The sequence below is a fragment of the Lissotriton vulgaris genome, chromosome 3_1, assembly GCF_964263255.1.
Source record: "Lissotriton vulgaris chromosome 3_1, aLisVul1.2, whole genome shotgun sequence".
Lineage (NCBI taxonomy): Eukaryota > Metazoa > Chordata > Amphibia > Caudata > Salamandridae > Lissotriton > Lissotriton vulgaris.
This window is the reverse complement of record NC_141689.1, coordinates 3,785,417-3,805,720: the sequence shown is the minus strand read 5'-3', so window position 1 is coordinate 3,805,720 and position 20,304 is coordinate 3,785,417. Positions and strand designations below refer to the sequence as shown.

Sequence of the window (20,304 nt, the reverse complement as noted above, 5' to 3'; positions counted from 1 at the left end):
TCCTAGATCTGAGGTTCCTCAGCAGATTCATAAGGACTCAAAAATTCAAGATGACTTCCATACAAGAGGTAATACCACAAATACAGCAAGGAGACTTCATGGCTACTATAGACTTAAGCCGCATACTTACACATTCCCATCAAACACAAGCGCTTGCTAAGGTTTGTGATCAACCAAAGCCACTACCAGTTCACAGTACTGGCATTCGGACTAAAATCCGCACCAAGGTTGTTTACAAAATGCCTATCAACTGTCGCAGCGCACATACGAAGCCAGGGGATACATGTATACTCTCATCTCGACGACTGGCTCGTAAAGGCAAGTTTGTGCGATCATTAAAGCTACACGTCCAGCAGGTCATACTAACACTAACAGAACTGGGCTTCTCGATTCATTGGGAGAAATCGTCAACAGTGCCAGAGCAGTCAAGATATTCTTAGCGGCAGAGATCAACACAATAGAGGCCAAAGTGTTCCCCAGCAGGAAGAGAACTTTGGCGATACTGAAGGAAACACGTCATTATTGCGAGGGGCAAGTTCTGACAGTGAGGCCGGAGAGCAAGCTGATGGGAATGATGGCGTCTTGCATTCACCTAGGCCAAAATATTTGACTACACATGAGGCCATTCCAGGAATAGATACAGCAGCAGTGGTCACGGGCAACCGGGAGTTGGGAAGATCTAGTGGTGTCGCACCCGCAGTGCATCAGGAAATGGCGTGTTGGAACGAACAAAAATTATCACAGGGGAAACCATTCACACAACCAACTCCAACAGTGACCATCACGACGGACCCCTCCCAGCTGGGGTGGGGAGAGCACATGAGCAGACTGAAGGTGAGGGGCTATGGCCGCAACAGGATGCGGTCAAGCACATCAACTACCTGGAACTGAAGACAGTTTTTCTAGCTCTGAAAGCTTTTCAAAAGCAGCTGTACAGGAAAAGGGTGTTGATCCAAACAGACAATACCACGACCATGTTCTACATCAACAAGCAGTTTGGAACACAGTCAGTAGCAATGTCAAGCTTTTGTATGGCGATTTGGGATCTGAGTGCAATTCCGATTCATGCCCTTATATAGGTACAATTCACATTGCCCTAATATAGGCATAGAAATCATACCCATATTTAGACATAGCCCATGCAGTCCAAATACAGGCATGGCTACTTCCACCCGTTCCAAAAAGCCACAATCATTTCTTGGAAAATCGGCTTAAACAGTCTGGGACATCCCCTTGCTTGAATATTGATTTGTCCAAGAACTCATGGAGTTTTCAAAGAACTGCCATTCCCTTGTGGTTCTTTTCTGACTTTATTATGCCCAACTTTACGTCAAACTAGGCACCTTCAAGGAATAAATATGCCTTCACTTGCTCTAGCAAGACACGGTAGTTCGGAGCAGTTCGACTATCTACTTGCCCAACGCAGCTCTCTACAGCAAGTGCCGAAAGAAGCCGACCCTCCAGCTGACGCACTGATCGAGACTCTGTCCTGTCTCTCGCTGAGAATCAAGCTCCAGTGTTTCCAAGCTCCCCTTGCGGGGTTTTTGGAAATCGAGTCCTGAGACAGAGATACCAGACCTCCTTCATTCTAAAACCAAGGTACGGAGCTGATTAGACCCGAAGAGAAATCTTGGATAGATTCTTGGCAAAGAATACTAAACCTATACTACACCACACTTACTTTTTCCCTTGTACAAGACCTAGGTTTGGTACATTGGGGTAGGCGTATTTTAGAAGCACCAGTTGAGTACTTTTAGCCTTTATTTATGTATGTATTTTTATATGGCTTAGAAACCATACAATGCTCTTACAGTATTATTTTATAATATTGTTCTCGCTGTACGCATTATACTTTGCAGCCTCTATTACGATTGTTGCAGTTCATTTCTTCTGTGTGATGAAGAAGACTGTTCAATAAATCCTTTTATTGAAAATTGCCGTCTTTCTATTTCTCTGCACCTCTGGTGAAACAAAGCATGTACTATTGACTAAGTGAAATTACTATCTATTGTTTCCGCGACTCTAGAGATACATTTCTTATTCTTGGGAAACAAAGTTGTCATGTTTATACGGTTGTCAGAAACTAATCCCTTCTTGTGAATTCGAGAAAGTTTCTAGTGACCTCTGAGCTAGCTGGCACTCAAAATTAAGTTTAGTATATTCGATAGAGACCTACTGACCTCAGTCCTATGTCTAATCTGTAGGATATATTATTCCAATGCGCAGAGCCTATTGGGAATATAGGAACTACACTACAAAGCCTAGCACAGGAGATATGGTCATGGGCCATCCCACTAAGTATAGACCTACTAGCAATACATGTCCCAGGGAAGGACAAAGTGGAGGCTGACCGATTCAGCAGGCAGACATCATCATCACACGAATGGGAGATCAACCAACAGGTATTACAGAAGGTATTCCGGAAGTGGGGTTTACTGCAAGTAGACCTATTTGCAAGAAACCAACCCTTCGGATCCAGACAACCAGACCATCGGTCACAAGGGAATGCGCCATGGATAAGTTGGTCAAAGACATTTGCATAAACTTTTCCCCCGATCCCACTGATAAATAGTGTACTCAGCAAATCCAGGATCAGCAGCATGTCGCTGATACTAATAGCACCTCAGTGGGCCAGGCAGGTCCTGGTTCTCACAAATAGTGGAGATGGAGCAGACACCAGCTCACAGATTCCCAAAAAGAAGGGACCTGTTAACAATACAGAACGGAAGGATGCAACACCCAGAGCCAGAGAGCCTCAACCTAGTGGCATGGCTCCTGAAGACCTAGAGTTTACACACCTCAAACTACCGTCAAACACAATGGCAGTGCTCAGGGAGCAAGAAGACCTACCTCAAGAACGTGCAAAGTGAAAAGGATTCTCCAAATGGTGCATTAGGGAGAAACTGCAAAGAAAAATCACAAGGGAATCAACAGTACTAAAATACTTACCACATCTACTACAAAGTAAACTAAGCTACATATCACTAAGGGTGCACTTAGCGGCGATAGTGGCTTACACAAGAGGAGAAACAGGGAAAGGTTTCTTCACCACCCAAGTAGTAAAAAGATTTCTAGAAGGAGCAAAGAGTATCGAACCTCCAAACAGAATGCCAGCACCAGCATGGAACCTCAATGAATTACTGACACAATTGATGAAGGCACCATTCGAGCCCATGCACAAGGTTACTCTGCACATGCTCACACTAAAGACGGCCTTCTTAGTAGCGATCACATCACTACGGAGAGTAAGTGAGTTGCAGGTGCTAACACTTCAAGAACCCTACCTGCAAATACACAATGATAGGATTGTAATGAGAACAAACCCCCACTTCATGCCAAAGGTGGTGTCTCAGTTCCACATCAGCCAAACAATCAAAATACCTTGTTTATTTCCAAAAAACAAGCACAGAGAGAGAGCGGCATACACTGGACGCCATGAGGGCGGTGATGCTCTATATAGAAAGAACAAAGGAGTGCAGAGAGACAAAGCAGCTCTTTGTTTCCTTCGCAAGCAGTTTCTTGGGACGACCTGTTACCAAGAATACCATTGCACGATGGATCTCACAAACCAAACAACTATGCCACAAACTAGCTGGCCAACAGTTAGAAGGGGCAGCTCATGCTAATTCAACCAGGAAGAAAGGAGCAACAATTGCGTTTCTAGCTAACATCTAACTGAACATCTGACTGACATCTTCCAGCCCTATACTCCCGGGCGCTCTTTGCGCTCCAGTAACCAACAACTACTGAAGGTACCTAGAGTTAAGAAGACCAGGCAGGGTGGCCGTGCGCTGGCTTATACCGGACCAACACTCTGGAACTCATTGCCGCCGGAACTAAGGTCTCTCACCAGCCATATGATGTTTCGGAAAAACCTAAAAACTTACCTGTTCCCCAGTAACTAACTGTCTTTTTCCACCATTGGACACACTATTATACCTCACCTCATTTGCAGCCACAGCGCGGAGATACCCCTTCGGGGGTCTATTCTGGCGCTTTATAAGCATATAAAATAAATAAATAAAATAACACACCAATTCAAGACATTTGCCAAGCTGCAACATGGTCTTTCGTGCACACGTTCACTAAGCACTACTGTGTGGATATCCAAATGAACAAAGAAACGCAAGTGGGACAGAAGGTCTTACAGCACATTTTCAGTAACCAGTGCTCATCTTCCACCCAGCCACCGCAATAAGGACAAACCTGCTACATAGCCTATGCACAGCATAGTGAATCTAGAAAGATTCACGCTGCAAAACGTATAGTTTCTTACCTGTCTGTGTAGTTTTGCAGCTTGAAGACTTTCTGGATTCAATAGCGAACACACCCTCCGCCGCCAGAAAGATGAAAAAGGAGGAAGGGGATTAAAAAATGGACAAGACTTAAGAAACAAGAGGAAAAACAATAACATAAGAAAAGAAAAAAGAATCCGAAGCTGGCGACCAAAGGCGGGAGCTTCCGCCGGAAGCGCGCCGACATCACGAAAGACACCAAATGGTGGGATGTCAACGCCCACCTGGGGCACGAAGAAAAAAAGAAAAAAAGACTACAATGCCGGACCCAACCACTAGATGGCGGAATAATGCACAGCATAGTGAATCCAGAAAGTCTTCTAGCTGCAAAACTACACCGACCGGTAGGAAACGATACGTTACAGGGAAGTTATGTTAGGTTCAGATTTTATACACAAAATTATAACATCCCTGAACCCTATTTCTTTTTTTGTGATTTTCTATGGTTTGTTTAATTTTATTTCCTAACTAAAAAGTCCCTATAAACTCAGGCCCCGAAAAAAATGTTTTGGGCAATTTCTAGCCCATAAGTCTTGGTCCCTCAGACTCCCTATCTTCAGTCATATGGGGTGACCACTTATGTCCTATATAATGTTTTTCTCCCAACCCCCTGCACGGGATCAGTGTCCCGCATCACAAAATGGCGCCCAGAACTTTTCCTCTCATTGTTGTGGCCCGTGTGTGTGAATGTATTCTCCTGGTTTCGTAGTGTTGCCCTCAAGCTGTCATCTCGTCGGCTGCGTTCATATTCAGCGCTCCACCGCACACTGACGTTTTAGTCCAAAGAAACGGCTTCCTTTCAGTCAAGAATGCCACGGCACTCTTGTACAGTTGATGGTAACGTTTTATTCGATCCAGACACAAAAGAGCAGCATCAACACGTTTTGGTGCCCCACAGCACCTTGAGCACGACAAAGGTGCTGTGAGCCACCAACCAGGGTCCTCGCATGTGGGCTGGAATATTTATTGCTTATGACTTTGGTGAAGGTTCCCCTTGAAGAGACATTGGATTACAGGTAAGCATTGTTTCCTTGCCTACAAATTCCTCACCAATCTCCCCAACTCTTTTCTCACCTCTCCCTGTTCTGAGAAATGGTCGCACAGCCATTACATACATATGGTTTTAGGTTACATTGTTAAACAGCATAGCCACTGATCAAAATTCTGCAGGCTGTGTCTGTACAGGCTCTAAAAAAAGAATGAGGAACTTACGGCAGGGCTCTAGTTTGGCGCTATATGGCTCCAATGATGTCTTGTCCTGGTATGTGCCTGATGCCGGAATGGAGCCGAACTCCACCTAATGGTTTAGGAAAGCTGTTGGAAAGTTTTTGCATCCTGTCTTGCACCTTAGTATATTCAAAAAGTGAGTAATCTGCTGGTAGATAAAGCATTCACCAGAAGATCATTGTCTAGGGTAAGTAACTTGTTCAACAGAACTTTCTCTGTGTAGCACTAGTAGAGAGCACAGCTTTATGAATTACAAGTTGGTATGTCTGCTGCTTCTATATTTTATTTTTGTATCAAATTAATTTGTGTCTTAATTTTTTTTCAATCAGAGATGAATACCTTGAAAAAGTACAAGAGAAAACTTGGAGAGTGTACTGACAAACTGCAACCACGAAGAGCAAGAGCATTAAAAAAAGTCAGCTATTCAGAGAAAGATGATGATAGCTGGATCTCAGGCGAGGAGGATGTTTGGAACTCTGCTGAAGATGATGACTGGGACGCAGATGAAGAGTCTAATTATAGACCTAAAAGACCCAAAAGGATGCTGAACAACACTGCAAGAAAATACTCCAGTGAACGCAAATTTAAAAATCCTGCTGGAAAATCCAAGTCGTCCCAAAAAATTCCAATAACAAAATCGGGAGTGAAAAAGTACCCGTGCCCAGACTGTGGGATCGTCTTTTTTTATGAATCCAACCTAATCGAGCACCAGGTATTCCACAAAGAGGCAGACCTGCCAGGTGTAAAGGAAAAACGTCTTCTTAGGAATTCAAATGTCTTTTTTTATAAATCCAACCTAATCGAGCACCAGGTATTCCACAAAGAGGCAGACCTGCCAGGTGTAAAGGAAAAACGTCTTCGTAAGAATTCAAACGTCTTTCTTTATAAATCCAACCTAATAGAGCACCAGGTATTCCACAAAGAGGCAGACCTGCCAGGTGTAAAGGAAAAACCTCTTCGTAAGAATTCAAACGTCTTTTTTTATAAATCCAACCTAATCGAACACCAGGTATTCCACAAAGAGGCAGACCTGCCAGGTTTAAAGGAAAAACCTCTTTGTAAGAATTCAAATGCCAGTGTAAACAGAAAAGTAAGCAAATCAAAATACAATAACAAGAAGAAGCGTTACAATGAGCGGAAAAGTGCAAGTAAAAATCAGCAAACAACCCAAGAAAAGAAACCACACTATTCAAACGCCAGTGTAAATAGAAAAGTAAGCAAATCAAAATACAATAATATGAGGAAGCGTTACAATGAGCGGAAAAGTGCAAGTAAAAATCAGCAAACAACCCAACAAAAGAAACCACACTATTCAAACGCCAGTGTAAATAGAAAAGTAAGCAAATCAAAATACAATAATATGAGGAAGCGTTACAATGAGCGGAAAAGTGCAAGTAAAAATCAGCAAACAACCCAACAAAAGAAACCACACTATTCAAATGCCAGTGTAAATAGAAAAGTAAGCAAATCAAAATACAATAATATGAGGAAGCGTTACAATGAGCGGAAAAGTGCACGTAAAAATCAGCAAACAACCCAAGAAAAGAAACCACACCATTCAAATGCCAGTGTAAATAGAAAAGTAAGCAAATCAAAATACAACAACAAGAAGAAGCGTTACAATGAGCGGAAAAGTGCAAGTAAAAATCAGCAAACAACCCAAGAAAAGAAGCCACACCCATGCGATGAATGTGAAAGGTCTTTCAATGCTTATGAAATGTTGCTTCAACACAAGAGGGTTCATGCAAGCAAGAAAGATTTCATGCACGTGGACGGGAAGAAAGATGTCATAAAGCATCATCTGAAAACCCCAGAAAAGAAGCCACACCCGTGTGATGAATGTGAAAAGTCTTTCAATGCATATGAAATGTTGCTTCAGCATAAGAGAGTTCACGCAAACAAAAAAGCTTCCAAGTTGAATGATGAGGAGAAAAATGTTAGCGAACCCAAAAGTGATAGCGAAACTAAAGTGGAGTCAGAAAAGAAACCTCACCCTTGTAGTGATTGTGATCTGTCTTTTAATTCTGCTGCATTGCTGCTTCAACACCAGAATGTTCATACAAAAGCAAACGTTTCCACCAGGGTTGATGAAAAGGAAGGTGTTGGTACACCCAAGGTTGAGACAAAAGCAATAGAAAAGAAACCTTACCCATGTAGTGAGTGTGATCTGTCTTTTAATTCTTCTTTGATACTGCTTCAACACCAGAACGTTCATACAAAAGGAAAAGTTTCCACGAGGATTGATGAAAAGGAAAGTGTTGGTACACCCAAGGTTGAGACAAAAGCAATAGAAAAGAAACCTTACCCATGTAGTGAGTGTGACCTGTCTTTTAATTCTTCTTTGATACTGCTTCAACACCAGAACGTTCATACAAAAGGAAAAGTTTCCACGAGGATTGATGAAAAGGAAAGTGTTGGTACACCCAAGGTTGAGACAAAAGCATCAGAAAAGAAACCTTACCCTTGCACCGAATGTGAAATGTCTTTTAATGCTTCAGCAACATTGCTTCTACACCAGAAAGTCCATGCAAATGGAAAAGACTCCATACATCATGACGAAAAGAATACTGTGCATGAACTTGACAACCTAGTCACAGACAAAACATCGATATGCTGTGAAATCGAGAAATGTTCCCATGATTCTTCAGCACCTCAACAACCGATGACTGACACTAGCGTAAACGATTCAATATGTTCAGATGAGAACCGTGTGAGTACACTTGAGAACATTTCCTCAGAAAAGACAAGTGATGAAAGTGAAAAGTCTTTGACCCCTTCTGCAATGCCACTCCAACAGCAGAAGGCTCACACAAAAGAGGAACGTTCCATGCAAAGTGATGAGGAGAAAGGTGATAGTAAACTGATGAGTGAGACAAAAGCCTCCGAAAAGAAACCTTACCCTTGTAGTGATTGTGATCTGTCTTTTAATTCTGCTCCATTGCTGCTTCAACACCAGAATGTTCATACAAAAGCAAACGTTTCCACCAGGGTTGATGAAAAGGAAAGTGTTGGTACACCCAAGGTTGAGACAAAAGCAATAGAAAAGAAACCTTACCCATGTAGTGAGTGTGATCTGTCTTTTAATTCGTCTTTGATACTGCTTCAACACCATAACGTTCATACAAAAGAAAACGTTTCCACGAGGATTGATGAAAAGGAAAGTGTTGGTACACCCAAGGTTGAGACAAAAGCATCAGAAAAGAAACCTTACCCATGTAGTGAGTGTGATCTGTCTTTTAATTCTTCTTTGATACTGCTTCAACACCAGAACGTTCATACGAAAGAAAAAGTTTCCACGAGGATTGATGAAAAGGAAAGTGTTGGTACACCCAAGGTTGAGACAAAAGCATCAGAAAAGAAACCTTACCCTTGCACCAAATGTGAAATGTCTTTTAATGCTTCAACAACATTGCTTCTACACCAGAAAGTCCATGAAAATGGAAAAGACTCCATACATCATGACAAAAAGAATACTGTGCATGAACTTGACAACCTAGTCACAGACAAAACGTTGACATGCTGTGAAATCGAGAAGTGTTCCCAGGATTCTTCAGCACCTCAACAACCAATGACTGACACTAGCTTAAACGATTCAATATGTTCAGATGAGAACCGTGTGAGTACACTTGAGAACATTTCCCCAGAAAAGACAAGTGGTGAAAGCGAAAAGTCTTTGACCCCTTCTTCAATGCCACTCCAACAGCAGAATGCTCACCCAAAAGTGGAACGTTCCATGCAAAGTGATGAGAAGAAAGGTGATAGTAAACTGATGGGTGAGACAAAAGCCTCTGAAAAGAAACCTTACCCATGTAGCGAGTGTGAGCTGTCTTTTAATTCTTCTTTGGTACTACTTCAGCACCAGAACGTTCATTCAAAAGAAAAAGTTTCCACGAGGATTGATGAAAAGGAAAGTGTTGGTACACCCATGGTTGAGACAAAAGCATCAGAGAAGAAACCTTACCCTTGCACCGAATGTGAAATGTCTTTTAATGCTTCAGCAATATTGCTTCTACACCAGAAAGTCCATGCAAATGGAAAAGACTCCATACATCATGACGAAAAGAATACTGTGCATGAACTTAACAACCTAGTCACAGACAAAACGTCGACATGCTGTGAAAGCGAGAAGTGTTCCCATGATTCTTCAGCACCTCAACAACCGAGGACTGATACTAGCTTAAACGCATCAATATGTTCAGATGAGAACCATGTGAGTACACTTGAGAACATTTCCCCAGAAAAGACAAGTGGTGAAAGCGAAAAGTCTTTGACCCCTTCTTCAATGCCACTCCAACAGCAGAATGCGCACACAAAAGAGGAAAGTTCCATGCAAAGTGATGAGAAGAAAGGTGATGGTAAACTGATGGGTGAGACAAAGGCCTCCGAAAAGAAACCTTACCCATGTAGTGAGTGTGATCTGTCTTTTAATTCTTCTTTGGTACTGCTTCAACACCAGAACGTTCATACAAAAGAAAAAGTTTCCTCGAGGATTGATGAAAAGGAAAGTGTTGGTACACCCATTGTTGAGACAAAAGCATCAGAGAAGAAACCTTACCCTTGCACCGAATGTGAAATGTCTTTTAATGCTTCAGCAATATTGCTTCTACACCAGAAAGTCCATGCAAATGGAAAAGACTCCATAAATCGTGACAAAAAGAATACTGTGCATGAACTTGACAGCCTAGTCACAGACAAAACGTCGACATGCTGTGAAAGCGAGAAGTGTTCCCATGATTCTTCAGCACCTCAACAATCGAAGACTGACACTAGCTTAAAAGCATCAATATGTTCAGATGAGAACCGTGTGAGTACACTTGAGAACAATGCCCCAGAAAAGACAAGTGATGAAAGCGAAAAGTCTTTGACCTCTTCTTCAATGCCACTCCTACAGCAGAAGGCTCACACAAAAGAAGAACGTTCCATGCAAAGTGATGAGAAGGAAGGTGATAGTAAACTGATGACTGAGACAAAAGCTTCCAAAAAGAAACCTTACCCATGTAGTGAGTGTGATCTGTCTTTTAATTCTTCTTTGGTACTGATTCAACACCAGAACGTTCATACAAAAGAAAAAGTTTCCACGAGGATTGATGAAAAGGAAAGTGTTGGTACACCCAAGGTTGAGACAAAAGCATCAGAAAAGAAACCTTACCCTTGCACCGAATGTGAAATGTCTTTTAATGCTTCAGCAATATTGCTTCTACACCAGAAAGTCCATGCAAATGGAAAAGACTCCGTACATCATGACGAAAAGAATACTGCGCATGAACTTGACAACCTGGTCACAGACAAAACGTCGACATGCTGTGAAAGCGAGAAGTGTTCCCATGATTCTTCAGCACCTCAACAACCGAAGACTGACACTAGCTTAAATGCATCAATATGTTCAGATGAGAACCGTGCGAGTACACTTGAGAACAATGCCCCAGAAAAGATAAGTGATGAAAGCGAAAAGTCTTTGACCCCTTCTTCAATGCCACTCCAACAGCAGAAGGCTCACACAAAAGAAGGTTCCATGCAAAGTGATGAGAAGAAAGTTGATAGTAAACTGATGGGTGAGACAAAAGCCTCCAAAAAGAAACCTTACCCATGTAGTGAGTGTGATCTGTCTTTTAATTCTTCTTTGGTACTGCTTCAACACCAGAACGTTCATACAAAAGAAAAGGTTTCCACCAGGGTTGATAAAAAGGAAAGTGTTGGTACACCCAATGTTGAGATAAAAGCCTCAGAAAAGAAACCTTACCCGTGTAGTGATTGTGATCTGTCTTTTAATTCTGCTCCATTGCTGCTTCAACACCAGAAGGCTCACACAAAAGACAAACGTTCCGTGCAAAGTGATGAGATGAAAGGCGATAGTAAACTGATGGGTGAGACAAAAGCCTCCGAAAAGAAACCTTACCCATGTAGTGAGTGTGATCTGTCTTTTAATTCCTCTTTGGTACTGCTTCAACACCAGAATGTTCATAAAAAAGACAAAGTTTCCACCAGGGTTGATGAAAAGGAAAGTGTTGGTACACCCAAGGTTGAGACAAAAGCACCAGAAAAGAAACCTTACCCTTGCACCGAATGTGAAATGTCTTTTAATGCTTCAGCAACATTGCTTCGACATCAGAAACTCCATGCAAATGGAAAAGACTCCATACATCATGACGAAAAGAATACTGTTCATGAACTTGACAACCTAGTCACAGACAAAACATTGACATGCTGTGAAAGCGAGAAGTGTTCCCATGATTCTTCAGCACCTCAACAATCGAAGACTGACACTAGCTTAAACGCATCAATATGTTCAGATGAGAACCGTGTGAGTACACTTGAGAACAATGCCCCAGAAAAGACAAGTGATGAAAGCGAAAAGTCTTTGACCCCTTCTTCAATGCCACTCCAACAGCAGAAGGCTCACACAAAAGAAAAACGTTCCATGCAAAGTGATCAGAAGAAAGATGATAGTAAACTGATGGGTGAGACAAAAGCCTCCGAAAAGAAACCTTACCCATGTAGTGAGTGTGATCTGTCTTTTAATTCTTCTTTGGTACTGCTTCAACACCAGAACGTTCATACAAAAGAAAAAGTTTCCACGAGGATTGATGAAAAGAAAAGTGTTTTTACTTCAAAAGTTGAGACAAAAGCATCAGAAAAGAAACCTTACCCTTGCACCGAATGTGAAATGTCTTTTAATGCTTCAGCAACATTGCTTCGACACCAGAAACTCCATGCAAATGGAAAAGACTCCATACATCATGACGAAAAGAATACTGTTCATGAACTTGACAACCTAGTCACAGACAAAACATTGACATGCTGTGAAAGCGAGAAGTGTTCCCATGATTCTTCAGCATCTCAACAATCGAAGACTGACTTTAGCTTAAACGCATCAATAAGTTCAGATGAGAACCGTGTGAGTACACTTGAGAACAATGCCCCAGAAAAGACAAGTGATGAAAGCGAGAAGTCTTTGACCCCTTCTTCAATGCCACTCCAACAGCAGACACTCCCCACAAGTACAAAAACGTGCATGTGTAATGTCTGTGGGAAACGTTTTAGCAAATCCTCACTGCTGATCATACACAGACGAGTACACATTAGATACTTTGCATGTAGTGAATGTGGGAAGCGTTTCAGTGCATTATCAAGCTTGAAGGTACACCAAATAAAACACGTAAAACACAAAAGTTCAAAATCATATTCCTGCAATGAATGTGGGAAGACCTTCAAGATCCCCTCATGCTTAAAGCTCCACCAGCGTATACACACCTTGGAGAATGATTCTTCAGCACCTCAACAATCGAAGACGGACACTAGCTTAAACGCATCAATACGTTCAGATGAGAACCGTGTGAGTACACTTGAGAACAATGCCCCAGAAAAGACAAGTGATGAAAGCGAGAAGTCTTTGACCCCTTCTTCAATGCCACTCCAACAGCAGACACTCCCCACAAGTACAAAAACGTGCACGTGTAATGTCTGTGGGAAACGTTTTAGCAAATCCTCACTGCTGATCATACACAGACGAGTACACATTAGATACTTTGCATGTAGTGAATGTGGGAAGCGTTTCAGTGCATTATCAAGCTTGAAGGTACACCAAATAAAACACGTAAAACACAAAAGTTCAAAATCATATTCCTGCAATGAATGTGGGAAGACCTTCAAGATCCCCTCATGCTTAAAGCTCCACCAGCGTATACACACCTTGGAGAAATGCAGAGACAAACGGGGGTCTGGCTCCAGGAGACGGGGTCTGAAAAAACCCAAGTTTGGTAAAAAAAAGCCCTGAAGGGGATCTGACTGTCTCCAGTGTCTTCTATAAACAACCTGCCCAATCCACAGAAGTGCTGCCTTTATGAAAGTGACACCATAAGTGATCTGTGTTTGGTCATCAAAGGTTGTACGAAGAGAGACGTCTGTGTGCCATTAAGTGTGGAAATAAAATTCATTGTATTGTTGAATTCATCCTGGAGAAAAAGCAATAAACTGTAAAACAAGCCAATGGCATACAATAAATACAAGAGTTTAATAGCGAGAGGAAAAGGTAGAAAGTTCTCTCCTGGTGGAGCAGGTTTTATGCTACGAAAGTGGCAGCAACAAGAGGGGGTATTGCTGATCATGGTTTCCAAGTTTGCAATAAACTGAAATGAGATTCGCAGTCCAGCAGTAAAAGTACTAAACCGCACTGAAAAATAACACTTGTTGCCAGAGATAAAGTAGTATACTAGAAAGGAAATTACTCTGCAAGAGCCTTTACCTAATAACATGAGGGGCAGATGAAATAAATTATGTATTTTGAGCAGGAACCAATGTCAATGTAACCAAAACTCCATGTTGCAGATTTCTTATAATAGAAGAGACACGGTCCATCACATTCAAAGTTCTGATCGCAGAATCTGAACAGTTGTCTTCAGATGACCTCTCAGTGGAAACCTAGCAAGGCTTCTTGATAGAAGAAAGGCAAAAGCTGTGTCATCTTCAGGCCAATTATTTGAGCAAGGCTTGGATCAGTCTTTTGGCTTCTAGCTATAATCCCCTGCCCAAAATTGCTGTTCACCTTGTAAAGCTGGGGCTTACAAATATATCTTTTGCAGTGCATTTATTACTAAAATAGCGATAAAACCTCTGTCACCCGCTCCAACCACTCCTAAGTGGTGCCCATATGTTCTCTGTCATCTTCAGTGAATTACCTGTTCTACTAACAACTGTCGACAAATGGTTAATGTACTCAGACAGGGTGATCCAGTGGCTCATCTCCTATCTTTTCTCTTGTGAAGCAATCACAAACCTGAAAGTCTGTCCTTAACCTTCCTAGTTGTTGATCAGTGCATCTTAAAACGGATTCTCCAAAATCATTTTCCTTATATGGTGCTCGTTCTGAATGCAGCCTCGTGTCCTGTGCAGTGAGGAAGCATTGTCCCTCTCCCCATGTCCTGCACCCATCTTCTTGCAGCGAGCATCTGGATGCTGTGCAAGAAGCAGCATGACATTTTGTGTGCATGCGTATGTTCATGTTAGCAAGCATCATGTGTCATTTTCTTGTCACCGTGCTATCCAGCACAAGATCACTTTTCGACAACAAGAAGAAACCTTTGCTGAGGAGAGGAACCCGAAGAAACTGAGGAGAGACTAACCCTAAGCTGAAGTGCTGCTTGGGGGATTGGCCTGCAGTGGTTGCCTGACTGCTAAAGAAAGGAGACAGGAACTTTCAAGATACAAGATGGCTGCAGGACTGGCCTCCAGGTCCGGGATCACTAAAGTTTAAATCCCGACCGGATCGACCATAGTCAGCCCCCCCTGACGATAGGTGCGACTAATTCACTCACCGGGATGACCTCGGATGAAACGTGTAACTAAGATGCAGATGCGGCGAGAAGGACCCTGGCTGCAGTGTGGTCAGTGCACCCTAAGGAGGTCATTCTTGGAGGTCCTCCGAGCCCCACCGCGAACGAGGGAGAACTCCACTCTGGACTCGAGAAGCGCAGGAAATCCAGTAGGTTAGGACACCCGAATCTAGGCACTGAGTCGCACAGCCATAGCTGCGTCGCCTGACTGGATAATGGCTGCCAGTGAATGAATGAATATAACATTTTTACAGCGCGAACTTAGCCCAGGGGCATCAAGGCGCTTTGGACAGAGATCATAGTGTCAAAGGATTGCGAAATGGGATGCTAGAAAGTTACAGCAGATGACCATCAGAACAGGTGAAGAGCCAGGTTTTCAAGGATTTACGGAATGAAGATTGTGTTTCCAAAGTTGAAATAGGGAGAGGGAGTAGGTTCCACAAATTAGCTCCTCTCACTTAAAATGCCCTCCCCCCCCCCCCCACCTGACTTCCCTAAACCTAGGAACTGTTACCCTATTCTTATTAGCAGAGCTCAAGCTCTTTGAGGGAACATACCTATGGAACATTTTGTTGATGGCATCAGCCCCCCTATTGTGAAAGGCCTTATGAACCAAACATAGGGCCTTAAACACAATTCACTGCCCAAGCGGGAGCCAAAGAAGGCTCCTAATCGAGACTGTGACCGAGTGAAACTTAGGAAGACCCTGGTTGAAGCGACTAAAATGAAGTTGATAATGGAAAAAAATCCCTAGTGGATCTGGTAGATTCGGTCATTGCCATAAAATAGGAGACCTTTTCCTCTCTAATGGCTTCCTTATATTCCCTTAACCGAAGTTTATGCAAATCCCTCTCTACTAAGAAAAGGTCCATCCGCCATTTTCTTTCCTGCTGTCTACAAGCCTGCCTCAGCTTTCTCAATATCTCAGAGAACCAAGGGGAGGAGGGACGTTTTCTTGCTTCATAGTGCTTCTTGAGAGGGGCAAGAGAGTCCAAGCCAGTTATTAACCAGCTAGTAAACCCATGATATGTAACATTAATGTCAGCAAAGGAAGAAGGGCAAAAATCACCAGGTTTGTCAAGAAGCACTTCCTTATTAACCTGTCTGAGATTTCTCTCCCATTCCACCCTCTTCCTACTACTAGAGTCCAGGGGGAGTACTGCCATTGCCAGGGGAAAAGGTATGGCAGATTGGTCAGACCAGGAAAGGGGAATAGGATCCAACACCTTAACCCTAGAATCATTGGTGAAAATCCCATCAAGGATATTTCCAGCCAACTGTGTAGAGCTTTTAACCAGCTGAGAGAAGCCGCCAGATTCCATAACTTCCACAAAAGCCTGGGTTTCAGGGCATAACATATTTTCCAAGTGGAAATTATAGTCACCCAGAAAAGTAACCTAGATACGGTCCTATTCGGTTACTGAAATCCTGGGGAAACTGTGCTTTAGGTCCAGAGGCCCGGTAGGTGACCACTCCACAAAAACTTTCAGTTGGAAGAACCTCCAGGGAGAAATACAAAGCCTGATAGGGATCTGAGGGGGAGGTGAGGGCCTCTGCACAACAGGAGTAAGGGGCATATGTATCAAAATGTAATTTTGCGATTCTCAAATAGCGATTTTTTGCGAATCGCTATTTGAGAATTGCAAAATGCTATGTATGTAGGGTTTGCAATAAATTTTGCGATTCCTACATATTCCTTAATTGCGAATCTCAAATTGCGATTCGCAATGAAGGAAAACCTCTCCATTCATTCCTATGGGCCTACTGGCCCATAGGAATGAATGGGATGACCTTCTCAATTTGCGAATCGCAAATTGAGAATGCAATTTCAAGGGACACCCTGTTGCACCCGAAAACGTTTGTGCTGGACACATATGGCCCATAATGTCTTTATATATTACCCCTAGCCCCCCCACCCAGCCTCCCTTCCCTATCACTTCTCACCAAGAGATATCCAGCCGGGATAGCTTCCACTAAGTCAGGGCCTGAACATTCTCTGGCCCAGGTTTCTGTAATGAATACCCAATCGGGTTTTTTGAAGGGACACAAAGTCATTGAATTCAATGGCATGTTTAATTAAACATCGAGCATTAAGAAGATACCCCATAAATGATTGTTTCAAAGGCACATGGTTAGGCCCAGCCCCCCCATCCTGAGGAGAAGAATGTCCAGCACCCAGTGGAAGGACCACCTCGCAGTTGTCACATGTAAACCTGTGATGTTCCGCTAGAGCCTCCAGGTTAGCAAGCCTGCATGACCCCTTCGCCTGAGGTTGAAGTTCTAGGAGCTGATCCCTGGAGTAAACCTGACGAAAATCAGTGCCTGGGATGATTTGGCCAGGGTCCCTGGCGCAGACTTGGCGCAGATGGGCTTGCCTTTGGCGCACCGTCGGCACGCCAGCGGTGCGCCCGCTGCGAGCGTCCGCTGTGCGTCTGGGCTGGCATGAGATTAAATACCTGGAGCTGGGGAAAGACTAGAGCGCATCCCACAGCGCTGACAAAACGGAAATAGAAAGGAGGAGCCTAATCGAGTCCTCTCTTCCCTCCACAACAATCCGCAAGCCGTGGTGGACCGGGGAAGGAGCAGCTAAGTCTAATTGAGCCCCAACTGAAAATGCCTAACTGCACGAGTCCCCCCTGAGGTCACGGAGCCACAGAAGCATCCAGCCAGCTCTAGGACCACGGGAGGACCGGAACACCTGGATCCTCCCAAACGGGTTGAAGTGGGTCAGTGACGAGCCTTGAGGGAGACTGGGGTGTTCCGAGACGGTAGCAGAGCCCCGGGACACAACGCGGCAGGAGTCCCAGATGCCTGACCCAGTAATGGCTGCTAGAATCGAGACCAAAAGTGGCCTGTCATAAGGCCCTAAGAAGACCTCGGTGTGCCGCGATCTTTATTAAAAGTACAAGTTTGGTCATTTGAGACCCGCAACGCTACATAAGCTGTCCTCAGGAGGAAGCTGAGCCCCAGGACTCAACACTCGAGTTGCCCCTGATGCCTGACTGGGCAATGGCCGTCAATCTCAGATGAAACCGGCCCGTTTCAAGGCCTTAAGAAGACCTCGGTCTGACGTGATTTTTAAGAAAAGTATAAGGCGGGGCATCTGAGACCAGTGACGCTACACAAGCCGTCCTGAGGCAGGAGCAGAGCCCCAGGACACAACCCGCGAATAGCTCCTGATGCCAGACTGTGCAATGGCCGCCAATCTCCGAATCACCGAGGGAACCAGCTAGAAATATGGCCACACGAAGACCCTGTGCACTGGGATCCTCCCATACAGAGTGAAGCGGGTCACTTGAGACCCTTGAAGGATAAGGGCTGTCCTGAGACGGGAGCGGAGCCCCGGGACACAACACGTCATGAGCCCCAGATGCCTGATCTAGGAATGGCCGCCAATACCAGAACCAACACAGAAAGCGACCAGCGATAAGGCCACAAAAAGACCTCCGACAGCCTCGATATTTCTTACAACTGCAACAAGGACTCAAAGGTCAGTGTAGGCAGCCCCTTGGTGCCTGGCCCCTAATGGTCTACTAGGGTCCAAACAAGGACCGGTCACATGAAAGTCTCGATCCAATGCCCCTCCAAAGCGGCCTTAATCCCATAGGGTAATGTAGGTAACCTCCTGACACGCGCCCTCACAATGTCTACCCGGGACCTAATTCTCTGACCCACCGCCACATCTAGACAGAGGTGTCCCCGTCACCTATAGAGAATACCTCTAACACTACAGGCCCCCTTACTAGGAGATCAGACCAACACCAACTCCCAAACCCGGGCCCAGAGTAGCCCTTCTCTGCACGCCCCTCCCCACTGCTCCCCCCTCCCAAGAGGCAATACCCCTTACTCCCCTCCCCCCCACCTGACCAGACAGCACTCTCTCCTCCGCAAAATGCCACCGGCCACGCAATTGGCTGCTGCCCCTCGAACACCAAACTACCTGATACCCCATGGACTGACCTCCACTTCCCCCCCAACCTCTTGTAAAGCGAAGAAACACTTCAAACATAGACTGATCAGACAACACCCCGAGACACTATTCGTAGACACTTACCAATGCAGATAAAAATTAACTTCATCTTCCACACTAAAAGATCCGACAACTGGACCATCATTCTTCACACACATCTCATCATCTCCAAAACTACCATTATATCCCACAGCCGCAAATTGACGACCTCTCTCCCGAACAACCAGATGATGAGCGGTAATATCTCCATAACCATGTATGCGAATGGCACCGCTCTGATACAGGCTAAGAGCGTTAACCTTGAGGTCTTAGACTCCCTCTTCCTCTCATTAAACAAGCATTAGCATAGCCAATAGGTCTCGGTTTTGAGACCTTCTAAGTATTTAGATAAGAAGCATAGTATCCTTGATGCAACAACACCAACTGTTGCATGTCTCAAACCTTATAATGTCCTAAAGGTGAGACCTATTGGCTATGCCAAAGCTTGTTATTTTTTGTTCTTGATGGAAACTTGGCTAGTGCCAGGAGGGTCAAGGGTGAGTGGCAGCGCATTGACAATTGACAGTCTTTTTTTTTTAACTTATGAGTATTTAGTTATGCATTACCATATCCTTGGTGCAATAACACCAACTTTGCATAATTAAATACTTATAATTTTCCAAATGCGAGATTCCTTGTCTCTGTCAATGCTTTTTTGTAATCTTTTAGATTGATGTTTATGGTTTTGGCTGTACTTTCTGTGGTTTTTGGTTTTGAATTTCCTTTCCCCACGATCGGTTTTTAATTGTGAAAGTATGACATTAAAAAATTTTTAAAATATATTTAATGTCTATTAAAGTTTTTTTTATTTGCAAGTTTGCTTTTTAAATGTGTAATTCTTTGATTCCCAAGTATCCGATTTTTGTGGTTGTGTGTGTTGTTATTGATGTGGGTGTGGGTGTGTAGTTGTGTGTGGTTGTGTGTGTGTATATGGGTGGGTGTGGGTGTGGTTTGTGTGTGGGTGGTTGTGTGTGTGTGGTGGTGATGTGTGTTTGTGGTGATGTGTGGGTGTGGTGATTGTGTGTGTGGTGGTGTGTGGTTGTGTGTGTGTGTGCGTGGTTGTGGTTATGGTTGTGTTGTGGTTGTGTGCGCGTGTCGCTTTCCCTCCCATGAGTCATTTAAACTGTTCTTTCCAGATCCCTCAAACAAGGCATGGCTAAGCACACAATCTCACAATGGGGCAGGTAAGTTCACCCACGGAACCAAAGGATGATGGAAATGACGTGTTCGCACTAGAGTCATTCTGTCAAATGTCTGCCAAACTGCGGCATTTTTCTACAGGAATGTTTGATATTTTGGTTGGTTCGAGGACAACGATTACCTTAGTTGGAATAAGTAAAAGACATAAATAGCATTCTAAAAACAATTAAGGATCGACTTTTGAGACGCAGTGATCACAAATTTGATTAAAGAAAGAACTCTGTTTTAAAGCAAATTAATGAAC

General features: G+C 43.7%; 1 protein-coding gene across 20 annotated transcripts in view; it reads left to right on the top strand.

Annotated features, from left to right (window-relative positions):
• The window catches only part of LOC147725800 (uncharacterized), a 652,895-nt gene extending 633,253 nt beyond the window's left edge, over nucleotides 1-19,642 (top strand). For all 20 annotated transcript variants that reach the window (XM_086959950.1, XM_086959967.1, XM_086959953.1 and 17 more), the window contains one exon: nucleotides 5,852-19,642. In XM_086959950.1, coding sequence (XP_086816076.1) covers nucleotides 5,852-13,296 — 7,445 coding nt within the window. In that variant the 3' untranslated portion in view covers nucleotides 13,297-19,642. The remainder of the gene's footprint in view (nucleotides 1-5,851) is intronic.
• The last annotated feature ends 662 nt before the right edge of the window (nucleotides 19,643-20,304 follow it).